Raw genomic sequence first — 23754 nt, forward strand, 5'->3', positions numbered from 1 at the left:
GAACCGAACCAGGGGTGTGGGCAGGTAAGACCCAAATGCCATGCACGTGGCTGTTGGGGAAGGTGACGAGTGGGTTCCTCCGTGTGGAGGATGAGATGGCCGCCCCCCGGCCTGGACATCTGGACTCAGCAATGAGGTCTGTCTCCTGGGACCCAGACCCGCCACCCCAGAGATTACTACTTGTAAAAGCCATCACCGTGGCTCCGCTTTTTTTTTTATAATTTTCCCCTTTTCTGTTTTTGAGAATACCGGAAGGTTGCTTTTTTTTTTTTTTTTAATTTATTTATTTTTAATTCATTTATGGCTGTGTTGGGTCTTCGTTTCTGTGCGAGGGCTTTCTCCAGTTGTGGCAAGCGGGGGCCACTCTTCATTGCGGTGCGCAGGCCTCTCACTATCGCGGCCTCTCTTGTTGCGGAGCACAGGCTCAGTAATTGTGGCTCACGGGCCCAGTTGCTCCGCGGCATGTGGGATCTTCCCAGACCAGGGCTCGAACGCGTGTCCCCTGCATTGGCAGGCAGACTCTCAACCACTGCGCCACCAGGGAAGCCCCACGTGGCTCCGCTTTTGAAAGCGAACATTCTCATTTTGCAGCTTTGAAGAAAGACTCACAGAAAGGTTGTCTTCAGTGAAGAATAATGAAAATGACCCGAGGTGAGGGCAGGGGCAGAGCAGGCGGAAAGATGGTGCTTATCTTGTGTCTGCACACAGAGAAGACAGGCTGTTTGACTGACAAAAACATAGATAGATTTCCATAAGACAGCGGCCAGAAAAATCTTTGACATTTCCAGTATTGATTTTCCTTTTTCCTCCGTCTGTTTTGAATTGCACCCGGAAGGAAAATTGGGGTTTCCGACAGGAACTCTATATCCTAGAGACAGCTCTGCGGGATAATTGGTTTCTTTTATCTTTGGAAATGGTTGACAGGAAATGCTCATTTTTCTCTTACCTGATTAGGTGCCTTGGTGGTTCGGGGCATGGGGATGGGAGAGGTGGCAGATCATACTTTCTGTGCTTCTGCATCTGCTGGCTGTGTTGTGTCTATTGAAAGCTTTTCCCCAAGCCCAGAAAGTTAAATTATTTTTGGTGGAACTAGAGTTTTGCTTGATACAGAGACTCAGTGTGTAGTCAGTGGCTTTGAATAAGATAGTACCTAAGAAAAGGGGAAATGTGGCCACCATGCTTGTCAGCAGGGCACGGATGATGTAAAGGTTTGATGTAAAGGTTTCCATCTACTGCTCGTATCGGTGGCAGTCACAAGAGGCCACTATCCCCTTAGCTCATCATTATCAGAGAAGATTCATTAAGGGCATGTGGCATGTGGCAGGGAGCTGAAGGGGAGACCCACGGAAGCATCCTGGTCACCATGGAGTTTGAAACTGAAGTGAAGGGAGGTAGACGCATCCGTATAGGGAACACACAGCACCGTGTTAACTGAAACCCTGAGTGGACGGTAAAGGCTCAAAAACAGGCCCAGTATAATCTTTACTATTCTTTAAGATTATTCATCTTTATTATTAACAATAATCTTATTATTTAAGATTAATAATAATCTTAAAGATTATCTTAATTCTTTAAGATTATTAAATAACAATCTTCTTTAATCCACCTGGGAAGGCTTCTAAAACAAACGGGATTCCCAAAACGGGAAAAGAGATAATTAGGTGGGCAGAAGGTAGTAAGGCACAATTCCCATATACTCTGCTTTGAAGGTAAAATTGGGGCCAGTATACAGAGGGGCTTTGAACAAGAGGAGCTGGGCTCCAGTGAGGAGACGGGCAAGAGGGGCGAGGATGATGTCTTTAGGTGAGAAGGTCGTTAGAAGTTGCATCTTGGATTTGGCCAGTACTTGGAAGAGAGGCCTTGGGGTGTCTGTGAACATTGGAGTGGCCTAAAGCCCCCCTTGGCTGTTGAGAGGGGAGAGAAAAGCTGCTAGTCTGGGGGCTGCCAGAGGACCCCTGGATGTTTCAGGCTGCCCTCTTTGCCATACTTAATCTCCTCGGCAGTTACTTGAATTTTATGCAATTATTTGAATATTTTTATTGGACTTTCCTCCAATTTTATGAAGATAAATGGAAAAATGAGTCTTGAAATTGATAACCCCAGATCTTAATATAATTGAGAGAAGGATGGAAATCAAGGGGTATGCTGAAATGGCAACTCTTCAGCCTCATTGGACTGAGGTTATTACACATTCAGTTGTTAAGGAGGGAAGATGTAGGTACCAAATGCTGCAAATATATCACCTGAAGACTAGCTCTGAAAAGGAGGTGTAATTAGGGATTTTATCATCCTTTTTGGCTCTGTGGGAACAGAACTCCCCCTGATATCATGTAAGTGTCTAGGTCCACATGGGTATGTGTTTTCAGGAACCCATTATGGATGAAATTGGGTGACTTCCAAGTAGACTAGGCCGGAAATGGCAGGAGACAGGTTTAGGGAACCATTGGGGGGAGGGATGGAAGGCAGGGGTAGATGCTGGAAAAGTGGAAACATCCAAATACGTGGAAACATGCAGCAACTCAGTGGCCACAAGAAGTAAAGACCGAGGTGGGAGGTCTGAGAAATATTTGTTAGACTTGGAAAGCAACGGGCGACCTTTCTCGGAGGCTGTTTCACAGCTATAAGGAAGACAAAAATAACCATCATTGTAACAACAGCTAATATTTTCAAGCATTTATGTGCCAGGCATTGTTCAACAGTTCTGAGCGGTTGGTTCTCAAAGTGTGGTCCCTGCACCTGCGTCTTCAGCATCACCTGAGAATGTGTCAGAAAAGCAAATTCTCAGGCCCCACCTCAGATGAACTGAGTCAGAAACTGAGGGGACTGTGGCCCAGCAGCCTGTGTTTTAGCAAGTCCTCTGTGATTCTCATGTGTGCTCAAGTCTGAGAACTGCTCTAAGCATCCTTCCCGCACTAAGTCATGTATTCCTCCTGACAGCTGGTGAGGAAAATTCATTATTACCGTTTAGCACATACTGCAGCTGAACCTGGGTAAAGGAAGGTTATCCACAATCATACAGCTAGTAAAAGGTAGAGCGGAGATCAAACCCAGGCCATCTGGCCACAGAAGAAAATCTTTTGGATTATACTTTAAATGTTAAAAATGCCCTGAAGATATCCCCTGAAAACCCCAGAGAAGAGAAATTTCAGTGCTTTTAAATTTTATTTTATTTTATTTTTTTAGTATCCAGCAAAACAGACATGGGACTATTTTCCTGCTTCCTTGTAAAATAACTTTGAAAAAAGCCCAAATTCACCCTTTTAGTGAATTTTACCCTTTTACCAGTGAAATGGTGCTAAATGAAGATTAAACTTGTACCAACTTTCAAATTTTCTTCATTCACCATCTGGGGCTTTCTCTCTGGTCTCATCATCCCCACATACACACCCCAGGACTGGTTTATTAAGAACTCTCTGGTCCTGGGGGGTGAGTTGTGTGTATAAGACTTTTTGTTGCTTATCTAGGAAGGCATCCAGGTTCACAGGAAATGTAGACATCCTAAGAGATGATGGCTGTACTTTCAAAGTTACAGAAGAGAAAAAAAATGGAGGTGGCCCATGATTTCCATCACTGGCTTGGTGCCAACAACAGCAACTTTTGCAGACATTGCTATCCCTGGAAACAAATGCCTGGAATGGAATTATTGGTTAATACAAGTTCTCAGTAGGCAGAGTGACATGCTGCCAGACACCTCTGGGATGGGAAAGAATGTCTCATTTGGGAATAGCATCCACCTGGGAGCCAGGTGTATGCCTTGCCAGACCTCACATATGGTAGTGGAGAGGGAGACCCCAGGAAAGTACTTTTGGAGAGGCGGAAGTTGAGAAGCTAGTAGCAGGATTGGGCAGCAGCAATGACCCAGCTGGATGGAAGCTTTGGTGGAACCCAGTTACATGGCCTGAAATTGCCAAGCCAACTTCCCCCAGTATCTGAACCGAATGGATCTCGTCTACTTTCCCTTGTGGGCAAGGGCACTGAAAACCTCTCCAACTGATAGGGCAGAAGAGTGTGATGCCTAAAAGCACCAGCCTTTCTGCCAGGAAGGTCTGGATCCCAGTCCTTGCTACAACACTTACTGGCTGTGTGACTGTAGGCATGTTACTTAACCTCTCTGAACCTCAGTCTTCTTAGTGGTAATCTAGTTGTAATCATAGTATCTACTTCAAAAGGTTGATGCAGTTACTAGATGAGATGACGTATATCAAGTGCTTTGTACAAAAAGTGAGCAGTGAATGAATGATAGCTGTGCACCTTAGTATTTTTTTAATCATTGTTGAAGTAAACCAGAGTAATATCCTGGGGGAAAGATTTGGGCTTTGGATTCCAGCCAACCTGGGTGCAAATTCTGGTCTCCCATTTGCTAGTTGCTTCTCTGAACCTCAGTTTCTTCATCTGTATAAAGGGGATACGTTTGTGGCAAAGGTAAAGTGAGATAATGCATGAGAAGGGTATAATACAGTGCCTGACAAAGAGTAAAAACCAATAAAAAACTCCACCGTCATTCTTTGTATTCTCATTATTATCATCACTGCTAAAGCATTAGAAGCGACAGGTGGCTAGCCGCCTTAAGCATTTACAGAATTGCTACCTTGTGTGGGAATAGCATCATTCTCCTCACCCCCTAGCTTGTTGGTTCCCCATTTTCCTGAGTCCTTCTGGCCGGGTTGAGGAGGAGCTTGCTTGACTGGAGATGCATGTGGTTGACATTGACAAACCCTGCACTACAGCGGCCCACCCTCTCCTCTGCCTTCCTCGCCTCCTCCTGCCCACCCTCCGTGATTACCCAGGATGAGCTCGGTCTTTCCAACCTACTGAAGGCTGCATGGTTTTGGATGCCTTTCCACAGACATCCGTGTTTTTTGCATTTTTCCTTTGAGGCTTGTTCTTCTGTCGGCAGCCCATTTTCGATGTCTTAATAAAAACAGATAGGTCAGCTGTTTTTTACTTCCGGATCCTCTGCCACTTCCTTAGAGTGCTGTGTGTTCCCCGTCCAAGTTCATTTATGGGGGCTGCGTTAAGTAACAATGGGCCCATTTCCTAGGTGGCTGCTACTGAATGTAACTAGTAATGTTAGCTGGTTATGTTAACTAGTAATGTTAACTTGTAATGTTTTTTGGCTTGAAGCCTTTGGGCGGGGGAGGTGACGCGGTTGGTGCCATCAGGCAGGGAGTGGGACAAGAGAAAAGTCAGGAACTTCTCCAGCTCCGTTCCCATACATTTTCGCAGCACCTTCCAGAGTCAGGCGTTTGTCTGGGGCTGGGAATACTGGCAGGTGAGGCCAGAGGGAACAGACACTTCGAAAGACAAACAATGCAAGATAGCTGTCTAAATCGAGGCTGGTTTTCTTTTCTGTTTTCTTTCTTTTTTTTAGGTCTCAGTAGCCTTAAGCCCCACAGATGTCCAGTTGGCGTGTCCTTAGGTGAAGGGACCAGCAGACAGGGTGGGCTTCGTAATTTGCAGGGCCCAGTGTAGAATGCAAATGCGGCTCCCACCAGGGTGAGGAAGGCACTCCCCTTCCCATGGACCTGTGGCCACAACCCGTCGTGGACAGGGGGCCCCCAAGAGACTGTAACCGTCATGCTCTGGGTACATAGCTCAGGGGTGGTCGAGAGGCCCCCAGCCGAGTCATCAGCACTCAAACCAGAGCTCTGCCAGCCCAGGGCAGGGAAGGGGGGCTGCCACCAGGCCTCTCCCCAAGATGCCGCAGAGCACCAGGGCCTGGGCCCCTGCCAACGCAACCCTGTCACCACCTTGGGAATAGAACGATGGCAGTGGTGGGGCAGGGCAGGGGAGACCAGCAGGGTGGGAAGCAGCAGGGGGTGGGGAGCAGGGGCCTGAAAACCCCTCCTGGGGTGACTGTAGAAGGCAGGACCATGAGTGAGCTGAGGCTGAGCCCCTGGGGTGTGTTCTGTTTCCCCAGCGGGCTTCACTTAACAAAACACAGATTCAAAGCTAAAACTGTTAAGAAGTGAAGATGGCAACTGCAGAGCATTAAACCCCAAGCATGAGGCCCTTCAGAGCACCGGGCCCTCAGGATTACAGGGCCCTTTGGGGCACAGGGGGCCTGTGTGACTACAGATTCTCAGGGGAGAAAATGATTGGCTCAGTTTGAGAGCCAGGTCGGGTGGAGGGCAGGCACCAAGCCAATCAGCTAAGCTGAAGATGCAGGCTGGATTCAAATGGTTCGAGCATGCAAGATGGGGCAAAGCACCACTGCGTCGGTAGCGGGCGATTCTCCAGAGAAGTGGGGCTGTGAGCCAGGCCGGCCCAAAAGATCCTAACTCACTTAGCACGTGCCAAGTAAAAGATGGAGACCGTACTTCTAGCTGCAGCTTATTAAACTGTAAAGTAAGAGCAAAACCTACAAAGCGTAGGGGTATAAACATTTTCAAGATGCTTTTGAAAGGTGCTTTAGCTTCCTGGAAAATATGTCCACCTAAAAATGATTGAAACTGTATGTGACCAATTGATTTGGACCACAGGGCTGGGGAGAGGGGGGAATGACTAGATGATTCTTAAGGCCCCTTTTAAGTTTTTGTTACTGTTATTTTGGTCTAAGCTACAGAATTTCTATGCCGTGTATCATGAGAAATTTAAAAATGAATGTTTTCCATTTCTCCATAGTACACAAATAACTTCTTCTCCTTGAAAAAAAAATTTTTTTTGCCCCAAATATCTCCTTGAAGGGGGAAGACATAGAAAAGAGGAGGAAGGAGAACCTAGGCCACTTATAAAAGTTTATCTCTTAAGATGCAAAGTAGTTTTTATAAATGAAAATAAATGCCATTTGTAAAATAAGAGCAAGATGTACAAATGCACAGGGGTATTCGAATTTTAAGGACCGATATCACTTTCTCTCCTCTTACAAATATTCTATCTCTTATCTTGATTTCTTAAAACCAAAACATGGTCTGTAGCATCAAAACAGGCAATATATACTCAATATTTATTAGCTTCTACTATGTTCTAGGCACTGTTCTCAGAGCCAGGAGGACTAAGTTAAGTGGTCCTCACGCCTAAGGACCTAAAATCCTAACACATAGGATATAGGGTTTGAATTAATTTCCGTTGTTAACTCATGATATAACCTGGACTAGGCTTTTATTTCTCTCAGGACCTTGGTTAGCCCCCCACACCTTTAAAATGTAGATTATTACAGTGATCGAACAAAATTATGAAGCCTGCATCGTAGGGAGGAGTATCTCTTGCATTTGTAGGTGCATCTCGGAAACATGAAATTAAGGAGGGTTTGTAGATGTTTTGGAAGAAGTCTGAGGTGTCAGTGTTGGCAGTAGGGGTGGTGACAGAGAGCAATGCATCAGGAGTCCTTGCGTGGAGTGCCAAGGGGACTCCCTGAGGCCCTCATCTGGTCCAGTGAAAGGGACCCGGGCAGACACTTCAGACCTCAATTGGGATTTTTGCTCAGAACCATTCAGGGGGAGTGACTGCCATCTGGAAACACCTCCACCATCCATTCCTGCCCAGCTCAGCTGGCACAAAGTCTTGGATCGTTTCAGTTTGGTGCTGTGGTGTTTTCTTGCTGCTGGGATCCGTGTGCTTGGCTAGAAGGTAGAGAACACAGAGTTTCACCTTAAGTACCTGTCTGTTCCATGATTCCTAGTAAAGGAATCGATTTTTTTTTTCCTTTAACAGAGTCGGTAGACTCCTATAGGATGTCACTCTAACTTTGAGTTGGGGCTCCATCTTGAAACTAAATGATGGCCAATTACTTTTTAAATTAGGTTATAGCTTGTGAATTTTAATAGGATCTATAAAATTTGGTGTATATGTATTAGTCACAGGAATGTGATAGTACCTTTGATCAAATACTTTAATATATTTGATGTAGGTACATTCATTACTGACTCTCTTTACTTCCCACTCCTTTTGTGAAGATAGTTGGGCTAAAAGAGCAACTCTTGTCATCACTACCCATTTCCACAGATTACTGGGAACATAAAACACCGTGTGTGTGTATTTATAATGATTAATTATTATAAGAACTTTATGATATTGCTGTTGTGATGCCATTTTGTAGATGAGGGACTCAAGACTCAGGGAAATGAAGTCCAAGATCACACAGCTAGAAAGTAGCTGAGCTGGGACTTGAACTCCTGTCTGATGTCCAGGTTCTTTCTTCTCTGCCATGTATGCTCCCATCATCACTGTAACAGGGTTTCAGGGTTTTATAAAAGAGAGTACTAAGAAACGCATTAGGTTTTGGGTAGGATATATACCACTGTGTGTCCCCTACCCTGTAAGCATAGGCCTTTGCTAATCTAGGGATGTGAGGTGAGTGGGGAGGCATCCTTACTCTCTGAGCTTCCGTGGCCTTTGGAGAGGCTGCTCGCGTCGTGTGGGACCAGCTGTAGCCTTCTAAGGGAAGGAGGGGTCTGGGTGGGAAGACTCGCTGGAAGGCAGCAAAGCAGAGTGGACAGAACGTGGCTGTGGAGCTAGGAAGACCAGCTCTGTGTCCTGTGTTCCAGCCTCTTCCCCGACCATCAGTAGAGTCAGGGTAATGGCACCAACTTGACCGGATTATTGGGGGGGTCAGAATTAGATGAGATGAAGAATATAAACCCTCTGATACATGCAAAACACTCAGCGGTTGTTAGTTGTAATTGCAAAGGGACTTCCTCTTACTCCCTCTTTCCACAGCTTTCCCACGCACACGCCCATTGACGGACACACACTCACTGCTGCTTAAAATCTTGCAGGCAGTCTCTTTCATGCTAGCGTGAGAGATTTATCGTTTTTATAAAAAATCATTTTTATAAAAAAAATCCATTATTTCTGCATAATTTCCCATTGCCTCCATGCTCCCTTTTCTGAGTTTTACATGAAGAGCTTGAAGGACATTGGGTGTCTACCCTAGTCCTTCCAGAGAATTCAGCCAAGCTTGGGGCAGCCCATTCCCTGGTCGGAGGGATGGGGGTGGCACTTGGGTTTGGCTCTCATCTCCTTCCTTTGCTTCGGGCTGTCTCACTGATGCCTCCGGAAGCCTCGGCCTTCCTAGAGGATAGAAGGCTTCTTCAGCCTGGAGGCATGAGCAGTGCCCGAGTGCCTGGAACCCTGTGCCCTCGCCCACTGGGAGTGGACCTGGGTTTGTCACGCGGTGAAGTAGCCCAACTCTTGTGTCCTTTGTTCTCTTTCGGCAGAACCAGCTTCTAGCAAAAGGACTGCTGTTTGTGGAGGAGAAGATAAAGCTGTGTGAAGGCAAGTACAAGGCAGCCCCCGTCCGACGGGCCTCTGACTCAGCCTTTGATGCTTGGACAGCTGGAATGCTTCTGTCCCAGGGAGGCAGGCTCCAAGCGCGTGCGTCGCCCCGGCCGCCCCTTCTCCAGCTAGGGGGGCAGCACTTCCGCCTGAGTTAGCCACTCCCAGCGGTGCAAGTCAGACTGCGTTTTGAGAACTGAGGGGGAGTTAGGGTGGCCTCTTTGGAGACCCCGTTAAGGGGGGTTTTCTTGGGATGCATGCTGGTGGTCTCCTTTGAAGGGACAACTTATACCGCAGATCCTGCCGTGCTGTTCCGTCTGGTTTGATCCAGGCTATTTCCTACCGGCCTTTGTATAATCCTGTTTCTTGAGGTGGTGCGTGTCAGGAGGCCAACCCACTTGAGGGACAGGAGGCTAGGCAGGCACCTGCTCGATGGGGGCTGATTTAATAAACAAAGAAAAACGTCCCAGCCTGAGAAGATGCTAGAGTCGAGCCGACAGGATAGAAAGGCACTGAATGGATCTGGGAGGTGGCCAAGGGCAAGAGTCGGCCGACCCCGTGACTCCACCAACGGCTAACCTCAGCTCCCACCAATGTGGATCCAGCGTACCACCTACTTCTTGGCTGACTTTTGGCAAGTTTCTCGTTTCTTTGAGCCTTGGTTTTTTTTAAATAATTAAAAAAAAAATAAATTTATTTATTTTATTTACTTATTTTTGGCTACATTGGGTCTTTGTTGCTGTGTGCGGGCTCTCTCTAGTTGTGGCGAGCGGGGGCTACTCTTCGTTGCAGCGCGGGCTTCTCGTTGTGGTGGCTTCTCTTGTTGCGGAGCACGGGCTCTAGGGTGCATGGGCTTCAGTAGTTGTGGCTCATGGGCTCTAGAGCGCAGGCTCAGTAGTTGTGGCACACGAGCTTAGTCGCTCTGCGGCATGTGGGATCTTCCCGGACCAGGGCTCGAACCCATGTCCCCTGCATTGACAGGCGGATTCTTAACCACTGCACCACCAGGGAAGCCCTAAAATAATTTTTAAAATGATAAAATGGGACTAGGGATCGTAGGGAGTAAAAGGAGTATAACTGGCGTAGCTCCATACCTGGCACATAGTAGGTAAGCAAACTGGTTCCTTCTTTTTTTTTTCCTATTCCAGCCTAGAGACCTCCATCTGTAGGTCAAGTTTACTTCTAGATTCAGACTTATCAGGCAGTGGGTCATTCCTTTTTTCTTCCCCTTCCCTGGGAGAGACACTTGTGTCCAGTGAAGTGTCTCCTAGAAAGACAAAGTAGGAAGAAAAATGAGAAATTGACCCTGGAAGGTCCCAGTGCCCAGCACACAGTGAGTGCTCACCAAACCTTTGGAAAATGAGAGGTTTGAAATTAACCTCTGTCTATTCAAGAATTGACTGAACCTGCAGCCTTGTTTCCCTCAAATGCAACTACGTTGAGATTTTTTTTCAACCTTAGAGATACCCAGTAACCCGAGGCCTTATTTTTGAGTGACTGGCTTTGACAAGAGCTTCGTGGCCCTTTTGCATGTTGGAGTGAGGCTAGCACACCAGTGTGAAAGGTAGCTGCCTGCCCGGTCTCCGGCCACATCGTAGTAAGTCATTTGGAGTTATTCCGTGCTCCTGGAAATGCGGAAAGCCAGCGTTATGAAAGAGATGCTGAGCAAAACCAGAGCGTCAAGGACCCTTAAAAGGGAAAGCTGACTGTCTGTCATCCAAGTGACAACATAGCTACGTTCAGAGTGAAAACTCAGGCACAGAGCTAGATGGGATAAACAAAGGGCATCCAAGGTTCTGTGTTTCTTCCCTAAAGCACGACTAGAGAGCAGTGGGCCGGGATGCTCTTGCTGGGTCCCTTCTTGTCCTGGGGTCTGGGTGGCAAGGTTCTTTCTGCACAGTGAATGGGCAGGTGGGAACCTGTAAGGGTCTTTCACATCTTTAACCAGAACATCTCTACTTTTTCATTTTGTGTGTTATAACTCCAAGAAAGATGTTATTTGGATAAAAGGATTCTTTGGTTATAAAATAGAGTTTTGGATCCATCCTGTCACTGAACAACCTTTACTTTATTGACCTGGCTTGTACACAGCGCCTCTACCTGACGGCTGCAGAAGGGGCAGAAGTAGCCCCTCATTATGTGGTGCACTTTCGTGGACAGAATATGCCTCGTTACTTTCCGTAATCTTTTCTAGAGCTTTAGTGACCTTGGCTTTAAAGAAGTTTCTCATACCTATTCTATATACCTCTCTGGTGATCTAAACTTCTGTGGCAACTAGAGGACAGTTTTTATAGGACAGTCATCTAGAACCTCCCATCCAAACCCCTTTCATCGTTGCAGGGGGCTAAGGCCTTGACTCGTGGGCTGTTCTTGGAGATGGAGTCACCTCCTTCCTTTAACTCTTTCTTCCCGGGGCGACTCTGCTTTGTTAGCCTGTGTCTCTCTGATGTTCTTCTCTGAACACTTTCCAAAACCTCCACTCCTCTCTGAAATTTGCAGCAGGCAGTTAGACCCAGGCTCCCAGGAGAGGCGCCTTCCTGCTGCCGGGTTGGAGGATGACTTCACTGCTGATGAGTATTCCATCTTGGAGGTGAAGGGGAGTAAGTAGGCACCAGCACTGAGCATCAGGCTTCTCTGTCACTTCCTTCCAGTCGGGAGGGCCTCTGCTTGTCTTTGTGATGGAAGACTTAGGATAAGGCCATCAATAAAGGAGCCGGCATAGCCTTTTCTCCTTTGAGATACACTCTCCAGGTGTTGGGATTCACCTTGGTTTTAGGCACCAGGATGCCCTAACATTTCAGACCATCCTCTTGACTTCCTGACCTCCTCCCTGCAGTGAACTAGCCTACCTTTGAAAAGAGAATGGTGATTGATGCATTCATTCAAACATTTATTGATTATCTACTATTTTTTTTTTTTTTTGGCTGTGTTGGGTCTTCGTTGCTGTGCGCGGGCTTTCTCTAGTTGCGACGAGCGGGGGGCTATGCTTCATTGTGGTGCACAGGCTTCTCATTGCAGTGGCTTCTCTTGTTGCAGAGCACGGGCTCTTGGCATGTGGGCTTCAGTAGTTGTGGCATGGGGGCTCAGTAGTTGTGACTCGCGGGCTCTAGAGCGCAGGCTCAGTAGTTGTGGTGCACGGGCTTAGTTGCTGCATGGCATGTGGGATCTTCCCGGACCAGGGCTCGAACCCGTGTCGCCTGCATTGGCAGGCGGATTCTTAACCACTGCACCACCAGAGAAGTCCCTGATTATCTACTGTTTACCAGGTACTTTGCTAGGTGCTGGGGACACAGTGGTGAACAAAACTTCATAGGATTACAGGTCCTCTAGGCCCTCACTACCTGGTAGTGGAGACAGGTATTAATCAAATCACCATCAGATATAAAACCCCAACTGGGACAAGTACTAAGAATACAGTCCATAATAGGGGGATTTGGCCAGTGGGGGAGACTTTCTTGTGGAAGTAATGCTGGAGTTGAAAATATTAAGATAAACAGATGTACGTTAGGCAAAGAGAGGAGAGCGAGAACAGTCTAGCCAAAGGAACTAGCATGTGCAAAGGCCCTGTGGCATAGAGGGGGGCATGGTGAGCATGAGGGGCTGAAATAAAAGTCACATACAAGGGGAATACAGAAGAGGATGAAGACACAGAAGAAGGAAGCAGACTCTCCCCAGCCAGGCTGCCTATGCTGTGGTTTCTGTATCTAAGAGCAAAGGAAAGTGTTGGAGCTAGCTATTAAGTCCTGCTTTGTCCTGTCCCATATCTGGGTTAAAAGGTAACCTCCTTCCACTCACCAGCCCCAGCATCTGCAAAAACCTATGCACTCAATACTTGCCATTCATTCATTTAAAGATTGCCAAACATTGATTTACTGATGTGTCTGGCTAAGTGCTAGAAATAGAACGGTGAACAGGACAGACAGGGCCGGGGCCCTCACTCCCATTCTAGTGGAGGAGACAGAGAAAGAAGTAAATGAGCGATTCCAACAATGCGTAATTAGCACACGGTGAGGGAAAGTAGAGGCTGCTGTGGATTTGCATTTCTCTCCAGTGTATTTCACTCCGACCTTTCAAAATCTGTGCAGCTTTGGCCCCGCTATCTACTAGTCGTGCCCTCGTTCTGTTTTCTCTCCCAGCCACTGCTTTTGTTGTCCGTTAGATTAATAGACGGACAACACTAAATGAGTCTTTCAAGATCAGTTCAGTGGAACTGGCCGTGCATTGCCAGACGCATCTCTCAGGGTCTAATCTTGGCTGACCCAGTTTCCCTGCCTCAGCTGAGCAGAGATAGTGCCCAGTCAGCTCTGTTATCTAGGTCATTAAACAGCAGCCACCGTGCAGGCTCTGCCCTGCCAGTGCCTGCCTTTCCTGCAGGTGCAAAGTCCCTCGAACAGCCTTCCGGTGGCGTTGGGTGACCTATGTCCATCTAGCCTGGGGGTGGCGCTTGGCCAGGGCTCGGGCTTCCTGATCCGGGGGATGAGGGTAGGCATAGTGTCAGGAGGTGGGTCCCGTGTTTTGCAGGCGACTGTTCAGAGAATAATGCCCTGCCGGTTACAGTGGGTGGAGGTGATAGTTTCTGAGCCCTCTTTCCGTCTCTCTCAAGTGACAGCTCAAATCTAGACTGAAAAGCCAGTGTCTTAGTGATTATGAAAAACAAAATAATTTATAACTGTGCACATGATCTTTCTGGATTATATGGGTAAGAGCATGGGTTCTGGAATCCCAGCTTGGCCTTCTACCTATGTGACTTTGAGCCCAGATACCTGGCCTGTCTGAGCTGTAAAATGGGGTAATAGCGTCTACTCATGAGATAGCTTATAGATAAATAATCTAGCAGAGGGCCTGATAATGTTGTAACCATTCTCGTGATGATAGCAGTTATGGCGTGCTTTTCAAAATTCAGCTCCCTTTTCTGGATTAAGGGAGAGAAGGCATATTTGCATATTTTCGGTCGAGTTTTCCCATCCAATCCCATGTTTACTGTAGTAACACTTCTGGATCAAAAGTAGGTAATGAGCTTCCTCTCACGACCATCCCATGCTCCATTTGACGTGGAACTGTCTCCTGGCCTCTCCTGCAAGTAATGACCAAGTTCTTTTCTTTCTTTCTCCCCTCCCATCTTCTCGCCCTCATGTAGGTGAAAATCGCATTGAGGTTCTGGCTGAAGTCTGGGACCACTTCTTCACTGAGACTCTCCCCACCCTGCAGGCAATATTCTATCCAGTTCAGGTCAGTCTTACTGGGGAACATCCTCCTGCCGGCCTGGGCAGTCTGTCTTATTCCTTGGCCTTTGCCCCCTGGGGCCTGCCAGTGAATGGGGGAAAACCAGGGGATTGGGCGCTGCCTGAGCTGGCTCAGGACCTTGGACACCTTTGGAAGGCCGCTCTGTTCTATATTCAGCATCTAACCTCAAGCAACGAACAGTGCCTGCATACCTAGCAATTTGTAGGCGCTCTCTTCCCTCTTGGTTTTGAGTATGTCTGTATATTCTTGGAGTGGTTTGTTTCTTCTTACTTTTCAGAAGTAGGGAAGATGGGGGAAGGAGACTTTTTCTTTCCTTTTCTTTCTTTTCTCCACCCCCCCTTCTTTGAAGCACAATTTTCCGGCACGTTTTCTGTGGCTCCCAAATTGTGGGAAAGGGACAATGTTCCTTGCCCTTTGTAAGGGATTCCTGAATATGAGAAGGCCCATGATGTCGCAGGAAGAACTGTGGGCCTGGAATCAGTTGCTGGGTTTGGGTAAACTCATTTCCTGTTTCTAGGCACAGCTCTGTTTCATCTCCTGCAGAATGAAGAATTTAGAGTAAAACCGAGTAGCATCTCTTATGCTTCTTATTCTGTGAGCTCAGCTCATTCTACCACCTGCGTTGGTTTCCCTCTACCTTCCTGAAGGGGCGAATAGCAGGACTGGTCAGTGCCAGGTCAGAATGGACAGCCCCTCAGGCAGACTGACCAATAAGTATTCTTCTCCAAAATATATGTCTCTGTCATTCGCTTATGCTGCTATGTGCTCGTGAGCGCTCCTCCCACTGCGGTTAAGACATCATATCTAACCAGGTTTGTTGAAGTGCAGGCGTGGGCGCTGCAATAATACAGCCATTAGCAAAGGTAGGAATTACCTTGTACCAGAGGTAAGGGCCCACGTGCTTTGTTTGCTCTGAGTGGTATTTTAAAGGAAGTTGGAATTCTTTTAAATACATGTCAAATATTTAAAAATTGGGAGGTTGTGCCTTCAGAGTCCCTTTCCCAATTCAGGTTTGCCCCTAACAATTCCAGTAGAAGCGTCTGGCCTGCAGCACACTGCTCTTCTCATCCCAGCCTCAGCTCCACCCTGCACCCCTGTGAGAGGATTTGAAGCGTTTATGTGGATGGTTCACTCCCTGTGTCCACAGACTTCTCCCTTCTCTGCAATACTCACTCCTCGGCCAACAGTCGGTCTTAAGAAGACACACCAGGGAGGTAGGGTTGCCAGATTTCGCAAATCAAAATACAGGATACTGAGTTAAATTTCAGATAAACAATGAATAATGCAGTATTTGGGATATACTTATGCTAAAAAAACGATTCAAATTTAACTGGACAGCCTCTGCTTTATTTGGCAGTCCTACTGGAGAGGGGGTGTAGACCTAGGTCCCCCTTAGGACCATTTGGGCAGGGAACTCCAAGGTGCAGATACCCGGATGGATTTAGAATGGGGAGGGAGGGATCTGAGTGGGCATGGCCCCGTACAGTCATTGGAGGGCCAAGAGGGGCCCTCTTAGCCTCAAATCCAGGCAGGAGCCCAGCTACGTGAGTCTGAGAATGATACTGTCCTGCTTCTCTTGAAAAATTCTAAGATCTGGCAAGAGTTGCTATTGCCCCTGTCTGCCCCTCCCCACCCCCCACAATTTCCCAAGTGCTGCTGCTGGTCCAGACACCCCACTCTGAGGACCCCTGAGTTAGGGACTCTTACTACTGGTAGTAACACCCCCAGAGGTGTCTGTTAGTCCAGCTGGGTCCTTCTCACAACTCGCTGTGTAAGTGTCTGTGTGAGGCCTGCTTCCTCACTGGACAACGTGTTTGCGTGCCCACTGTGTTCAAGGGTGTGGAACTTTGCCTGCCTTTTTCTGTCTTGTAAAGTGAAAGGAGTCCTGGCGATGAAGCGAGGGCACAGATACCTACGAGATGATAGAAAGTCAGGGCCGAGGGCTGGGATGTGGTGCAAAGAATAGAAATTGTAGGACCTTGGGAAAAGTGGGGGGACCACTGTCATTGGAGCTGGTTGGGGAAGGCAATCAAGGAGTGGTTAAACTGAGCCTGTGAAGCATGGGTGGCGTGTATCTCTTGGGACTGGAGGGCAGGGGGATGCGGGGATGGCAAAACCACTCTTGCCCATGTTTCTGTAAAACCCTAAGGAGTTGCAGGAAGTGCAAAACTTCCTTAAACCTTGGTCAACTTGAGGGATGGGAAGCTATGTCGTCTTTGGGAGGAGACCCTAGTGATACCTCACCTCTACCAAGGTGATTTTTGTTGTGTGCTGTATGTATATGTGCAAAGGAGAGTCCAGGAAATGGGCCCTCCTTTCCCTTTCTGTTTTGGGAAACTTTAGGAGCTCTAAAATCAAATAGTTTAGGTTTGAGATCCAGCTCTATCTTGGGTAAATTCCTGTCACTCTGGGTGTAGGGTTTTTCATCTGTGGAGCGGGTTTTAGGGTAGTATCTATCTCAGAGGTGGTCGTGAGGATTAAATGTGCCACTTACATCTAGGATATTGAGAATCAAGCCTAGCACATGGTCAGAGCTTAGTAAGGGTCAGCTCTTACGATGATTAATTACTGTTTTCATTCTCTGCCCCCAGCCTACATGGTTGAACAAGTCCCCTTCTTCTACTTTCCCAGTGATTTTTCTTCCTGTATTTCTTGCATTTGCAGAAGAGTCTAACAGGTCCTGTATTTCCTTCTCTGCCTGGCATATGATAGTTGAGCAAATATTGAATGGGTGAAGCTGAGGAAGCAGCCTTGGCTGCAGGGAAGCGCTGTTGATCTTCCGTCTCGTTTCTCCTCATCTTCCTCCTTCCTGACCACTAGCACACCACGGCCCCCACTGTACGTGTCTTGTATCATCTTTGGGTCATCTAGGCAGGTTGAGTCACACCTTATCTGAAGTATAATTGATTTACAATATTAGTTTACAATGTTGTACAGCATAGTGATTCAATGTTTTTATAGATTATAATCCATTTAAAGTTATTGTAAAATATTGGCTATATTCCCTGTGCTGTACACTATATCCTTGTATCGTATTTATTTTATACCTAGTAGTTTGTACCTCTTCATCCCGTACCCCTGTGTTACCCCTGCCCTCTTCCCTCTCCCCACTGGTAACCACTACTTTGTTCTCTGTATCTATGAGTCCGTTTCTGTTTTGTTATATTCATTAGTCTGTTTTATTTTTTAGATTCCACATATAAGTGATAAGGTACAACATTTGTCATTTGTCTTTATCTGTCTGACTTATTTCACTAAGCGTAATACCCTCCAGTTTCATCCATGTTGTTACAAATGGCAAAATTTCATTCCTTTTTATGGCTGAGTAGTATTCCTTTGTGTGTGTGTGTGTGTGTGTGTGTGTGTGTGTGTGTGTGTGTGTGTGTGTGTGTATTTATATACACACACCACACCTTCTTTATCCAGCGATCTGTCTATGACATTTAGGTTGTGTTCACGTCTTGGCTATTGTAAATAATGCTGCTATGAACATTGGGGTGCATGGATCTTTTCGAATCAGCGAGTCACACCTTATCGTAAACGAAGCTTTTGTTCTGAAGGACAGGGGCCAAGTCTTTGACCGTTTGACAGTCCCCCTGGGCCTTGCAGACACCTCGTTCCCCCCAACCATCCATTTGTTTTGCTGGCCCCCATGTGGTTGGTGGCAGATCCCGCCAGCTCTCACCTCCCGACGCTGCTTCTTCTCTCACCTCCCGACGCTGCTGCCTCTCTCCTGCCAGGGCCAGGAGCTGACCATCCGCCAGATCTCCCTGCTGGGCTTCCGCGACCTGGTCCTGCTGAAGGTGAAGCTGGATGACTTGCTGCTGCTGGCCCAGCCCCAGCTGCCCTCGTCCATCGTCCAGATGTTGCTCATCCTGCAGGTGAGGCCGGGCGGAGACATCACCGCAGGTTGAGGGGGAAAGGGCCCTGTGGCCAGAGCACCCTGGCTCAGTTTAGTGTCCTTTAGTGTCATCGGTCACATTCCAGTTCAGTTGTCCATTTGCTGTGTGTCCACGGTGCACCGTCAGGGTCCCTGGCGCTGTGCTGGGTGCTGGGATCCCGGGGGGAGCAAGGGGAGCGCTGTCCCGTCCTTCAGGGAGTGGACACCCTTCTCCCCCATCCTGTCATGTCAGGGAGCCTCGAGTTGTAAGTTATGACCAGAACCCACTGCATCCCAGCTCAAGCCAGACCAGGAACCCACAGGAAAGGTCCTCAGGGGCTACAGCCACAAGTGAGACCACGTCAGGCCACAGAGCTGCCAGCCTCTCTCCACTTACTGGTCTCTACTCATGTCTGGTCCACCTGGCTTCTCTCTGACGCTGCCTCTCCTGGCCCTCTTGGACTTGGTCTCTCTCTCTCTCTCTCTCTCTCTCTGCAGAGTTGCGTTCAGTGCTTTGGTTTGCACCGATAAACGTGGCATCCCACGGCTTGCATGTTTCCACCAAGAGATGACCCAGATGATTGCCTAGCATCTCTTAATCCCAATTCTAAATCAACGATAGGAAGATGAGCTAACCCTGGCTGGCTCCTGGCTACCTGCCAGGCATGGGCCAAGGACTTAAAGTGTGTCGCTTTCTGAATCAAATAATCCAAACCTTATGAGCTGGACACTGTTGTCAGTGCCATCTTACAGATGAGGAGACTGAAACCCAGGAGGTTTATGTGTTTGCCTGAGGTCCCGCAGCACGAGGTAGTAAGATTTAGAACTGTGTACACTCAGGGGAAAGACTGACTGGCCCAGCTCGGGCCACATGACTCCCCTTTGCGCAATCGGCTGTGACCTTGAGTAGGATCACATAGAATACACATGGCCTCCGTGAGGCCAGTTCTATGGATAGGGGTGCACAAGGCTTGTGGCCTAAGGACATCCCCCAAAAGGTGGCTACTTTGCCTCTCCGACCTCTGTACTGAGTTCAGATGCTCAGCTCTGAGCCCGTCCTCAGGGAAGACAGTTTCATTCTTGGTCAGGCTGGTGAAGATCCCTGGCTGCCGTCTCGGCAGGGGTGGAACGTCAGGCGTGGAACCCCTGATCTCTCCCTCCCCACCAGCTGCTGTTTTCTTCCGGTTCTCTAGCTGGGCCGTCCTTCTGGGCCGTCTCCCCCTTTCCTGCGGTCAGAGAGGAGGAAGAGTTACCTAACAGAACGAGAGGGGGTGTCATTGGCTAGAATACCAGGTCAAGTATTTTTATGAAAAGGAAGGAGAAGGAATGGGGATAGAAGAGTATGTGTAGGCAGCTCAGGTCTGTGAAGCATAAAATAGGGCTTGGGTCCTGAAGAAGGAGTCTAGAAAAGGAGCCCTTTGGGATTCGGAGAGGAAGATGAGGAAAGGAAAGTTGGGCTTCCACACTTCCATTTCCATTTATATTCTGGGAAGTCGGGCAAGGAAACAGTCTCTGTTTTCCCATTTCACAGATGAGATGGAGGTTCAGAGAGGTTGGCAAACTAACTCAAGGTCACGTACTGATTTGTGAGAGAGCTGGATTTGTCACCCATTCCTCAGTTCTTGCTGTTTCTACCTTCCCACCTAGCCTTTCCCGGCTGCCACAGCCTCCCCTCCTGCAGTCTCCCAGGGTACTTGGAGCCACCCCATGAGCTTCTGAGATGGTCTGTTTAACACAGGACATTTGACATCATTTCCCCGAGGGCCTCCTGGGACTGGTTCCCTGGTCCATGTTCTTCTACACTCTGGGAGCTAGGAAGCCAGAGGCGCGAGTGTGACAGTGACAAAGGCAGGTTTTTCCCCAGTCCAGGTCCAGCTCCTTGGGTGGCAGGGGCGGCAGCTTCTGGATCTGAATGGAACGTGCAGGCTGTACTACCCTGGGACCATCCCCGCTGCGGGAAGTTTAGGCCCCAGTAGTTAGAATTGCTCTGCTCTCTCCCTGGGCCCCTACTTTCCACAGCGCCATGAGATCTGGGGCTGGTTTTTCCCTGCCTAACTCATATGGAGAAAAGAGCCATTTCTCAGGCCATCTCTCCCTTTTCCAGTGCTTTTCCAAAATGTCCCTGAACAAACCCCCCCTCTCCCCAAAATATACAAGGGGTTCAAACTTTCCTGCTGTGGGCCATGAGCTCCTGTCCTTAGGCTGTCCAGGAAGAGGCTGAGCCAGAGGTTTTGACCACGGTGGAGATCTAGTTCCCCCTGGCAGGGGCAGACAGGTCTGAGACCATCCTAGAATGGTCCCTTCCTAGGGGACCTGCCAAGTCAAACAGGTGTGCTCCCTGCCGGGCCGTCCCCCAGGGCCCCCAGTCTCAGCAGGGCCCCGTGCTTGGTTTAATTCTCTCCTGTCGCCGTCGGGAAACTCTTAACAATTTCTGAACAAGGAACCCCACATTTTCCTCTTGCACTGGGCCTTGCATATACATAGCCGGTCCAGCAGCCAGGCCAAGGGCTGAGGGCAGCTGCCTCCTAGAGGGCTGTGTGCAAGTCAAGTTCTCAGCCCAGGGAGAAAACCATCCAGCTCCGAATCAATGCTTTTGTTAGTTAAACATTTTCTTCTCACCTCCTTCCTCTTTTCCTTATTCTGTCATCCCTCTCTGTTTAGTGCTTAGGAATTGTAGAGGGGGAGAGGCTTAGGGAGAGAAGGCAGATGAGAAATATCAAGGCATAAAAAAATGAGAAAAAAAAGTTTCCTCAGCTCTGAAACCCAACCGAGGTGGTTTTGGGGCTGAAACTGGTCCACTTTTGAGGCCGGGGGTGGGTCTCTGGGTGCATGAATAAGGCTCCCCTCTCCCTTCTACTGCCTGGAGGAGCCCCTTCCATTTGGGCAGATTTGTGTGTGAAGCATCTTATTTCCACTGCTGGCCTTTCCCAACGCTTCACCTCCTGCTAAGCAGTATTGGAACCTGGGGGCGTGAAAAACCACCAAGTGGTCTCCCCTTCATCACCCCCTTCAAGCGCCAGGCAGCCCCATTCGCATTTTCTCTTCATTTCTTTTCCAAGCCCTTCCCAGCCCTAACTTCCAAGTCTTCTGCACCATAGCCCCCTCCTCAGCCTCCTCTGTGTTTCCTTAAGCTTCCCCCTCCCTCCCACTGCCCCCAGCCACCTCCTTCGCACGGTGATGGAGCTGACGAAGGACCACGTCAGCCAGTTTCCTTGGGGGCTTACCCCTCACCCAGCGATCTCCAGCCTGTAGGACTGGCCCTTCCCTCTTCATGGCCCAGCCTCCAAAACTCCAGTGCAGTGGAGAGTTTTCGCTTTTCAAGTGAGGGTGGTATAAAATCTATTCCGTGTTGAGAATTTGATGGGACAACCCTTTGGGCTGAGCATAGGCCCCGCAGAGCCTTGTCTCTGCTCCCCTGCAGCCCCTCAACATGAGCACGTGGCTTCTAGGCCTTTCCAGCGAGAAATTGAATTCCCTTGGAGTCTGCTGGTTTTCTAGAAAACCTTGGTGACTTTCTGGCTCCTTTTAGCTCTGAGGACTCCTGTCGCGCTGGGCTTTAGAACTGATCCTTCATCTTGGTGCTAAATGGGTGTCTAGTTCCACAATGACACTCCCTTTCTTCTACTCTTCTGGACTTCTCCATATTCTGTCCCCCTTTCTTTTCTAGCTAATTAACAAGGGGCAGTAAGATGGGCTTGGAGCCAGGCAGCCTGTGTTCCAGTCCCAGGTTTTTGCCACTTTCCAGCTGTGTTTCCCTGGGCAAGTTACATGAGCTTTCTGGGTCTTACTTTCCTCATGTGTAAAAGGCAGATGATGAGGGTTGTCGGGAGGCCTCTGTGCTCTGATACACGTGAAGCGCTTATCTAAAGCGCCTGTGTGCCAGCTGTGAAACAGTCATTGTGACAGGGAGGGTGAGAGTGCTGTGGTTGGAGCCATTCAGACCTCAGCCCCGGAGCTGGGGTGGGGACAGTTCCCACGGGCCCGGCATCGGGGTGGGATCCAACTGCAGAGGCCACGGTGCTCTCCGTGCGCAGTGCCGATCACCGCCACCCACGACAAGGGCCTGAGGCTTCAGTCCTGGCTGTCCTTCATTTCAGCCACAAGGATGCGGCCTGCCTTGAATATAGTAGGAGGGCAGTCAGAATCAGCTGGGCATCGTGACTTTGACTGACCTTTGTCTCTCTTGGGTGTTTATTTCCAGAGTGTTCACGAGCCCACAGGCCCAAGCGAGGGTTATTTGCAGCTGGAGGAGCTGGTGAAGCAGGTGGTTTCTCCTTTCCTCGGCATCAGCGAGGACCGCAGCGTCTCAGGCCCCACGTACACACTGGGTAAGGGGCACGGCTCTCAAGCCGCTAGGAGCCTCCGTGGCAATGGTACCAGCTATGTTTTACCGAGCCCCGATTACACCCCAAGCCCTTTGCTTCCCATGTGGGTCGTGCAAATCTCTGCATGTCCATCGCTCATGTTTCCCACTGGCCTGTGTCTCGGTAACCTCCCCTCTTGGCAATTCCTCCCAAGGCGCTGTTACCACACCTCCGTGGTGGCGCTTGTTTGATCCGCATCTTTGATCGGTGGCTTTGATCTTTTTCGGTGTCTGCGATGTTAATTTTCCTGTATCTCATACCAGAAACTGCCTTACTGCACCCCATCCCCCCATGAGTGGAAAAACCACCAGTGATGAATTTCCCTGTGAAAGCAGCTCAGAATGTGAAACCAGCTCATTGTGTGTGTGGCTGGAGATACAGCTGCTGGCTGCCCACTACATTTCTATAGTTACCGCCAGGGCCTTCACACCAAGGACAGGGGCTCCTGGACTGGGGGACAGATCCCGTTGTGGCCTTTTTCAGTGGCCGTAAAGCTAGCATTCAGGCTCTGTACTAGTCACCCTGGCGAATCTAGAGTTGAATTGGGTCTGTTCCTTCTCTCAGTGAGACCACAGCCTAGATGGGAAAATAGCTACAGAATATCATAAACAATATGGCTCAGTTACCCTCTGAGAATCCCCCAAATGCATGAACTTTTGGTTTGTGGTTCTATCTCCAGCACCCAGAATGGTGCCTGGCATACAGTAGGCACTCAAAAAAAAATATCTGTTAGATGGATGGGCGGCGTCTGTACCTGGGGCTGGGGTGACCAGCACCCACAGACAGGTGCAGAGGCGGAAAGGGATTCCCCAAATTTGGAACCTTTTGCCCCCTCTTCTTGCTTGAATGGAGACCTTAGCTGAGCTTCAAAGAAAAGGGGGGAGGAGCAGCCTCCAGCAGGCTTCCCGCCCCTTCCTGGGCCTCAGGACTGCAGGAAAAAGGCAGGGCCGGCCACAGTTTTCAGGGCCCCTTTATGCTTCTCTGGAGACACCAGTATAACCACAGCCACCACAGATCCGAGGGTGCTGGCCCGAGCCTGGACCTTCACAC

General features: G+C 48.8%; 1 protein-coding gene across 3 annotated transcripts in view; it reads left to right on the forward strand.

Moving 5' to 3' along the window:
* Positions 1-23754, forward strand: part of PRR5L (proline rich 5 like) — an 81359-nt gene that overhangs the window by 39033 nt on the left and 18572 nt on the right. For 2 of the 3 annotated variants that reach the window (XR_005021035.1, XM_036862178.1), the window contains exons 5-8: positions 9159-9216; positions 14354-14445; positions 18201-18341; positions 22542-22668. Coding sequence is in view for 2 of the 3 variants with exons in the window: in XM_036862178.1 (XP_036718073.1) it covers positions 9159-9216; positions 14354-14445; positions 18201-18341; positions 22542-22668 (418 nt within the window). In the remaining variant the exon portion in view is untranslated. The remainder of the gene's footprint in view (positions 1-9158; positions 9217-14353; positions 14446-18200; positions 18342-22541; positions 22669-23754) is intronic. The other variant, XM_036862179.1, reaches the window with a different exon arrangement.

Source organism: Balaenoptera musculus, chromosome 8 (genome assembly GCF_009873245.2).
Source record: "Balaenoptera musculus isolate JJ_BM4_2016_0621 chromosome 8, mBalMus1.pri.v3, whole genome shotgun sequence".
Taxonomy (NCBI): Eukaryota; Metazoa; Chordata; class Mammalia; order Artiodactyla; family Balaenopteridae; genus Balaenoptera; species Balaenoptera musculus.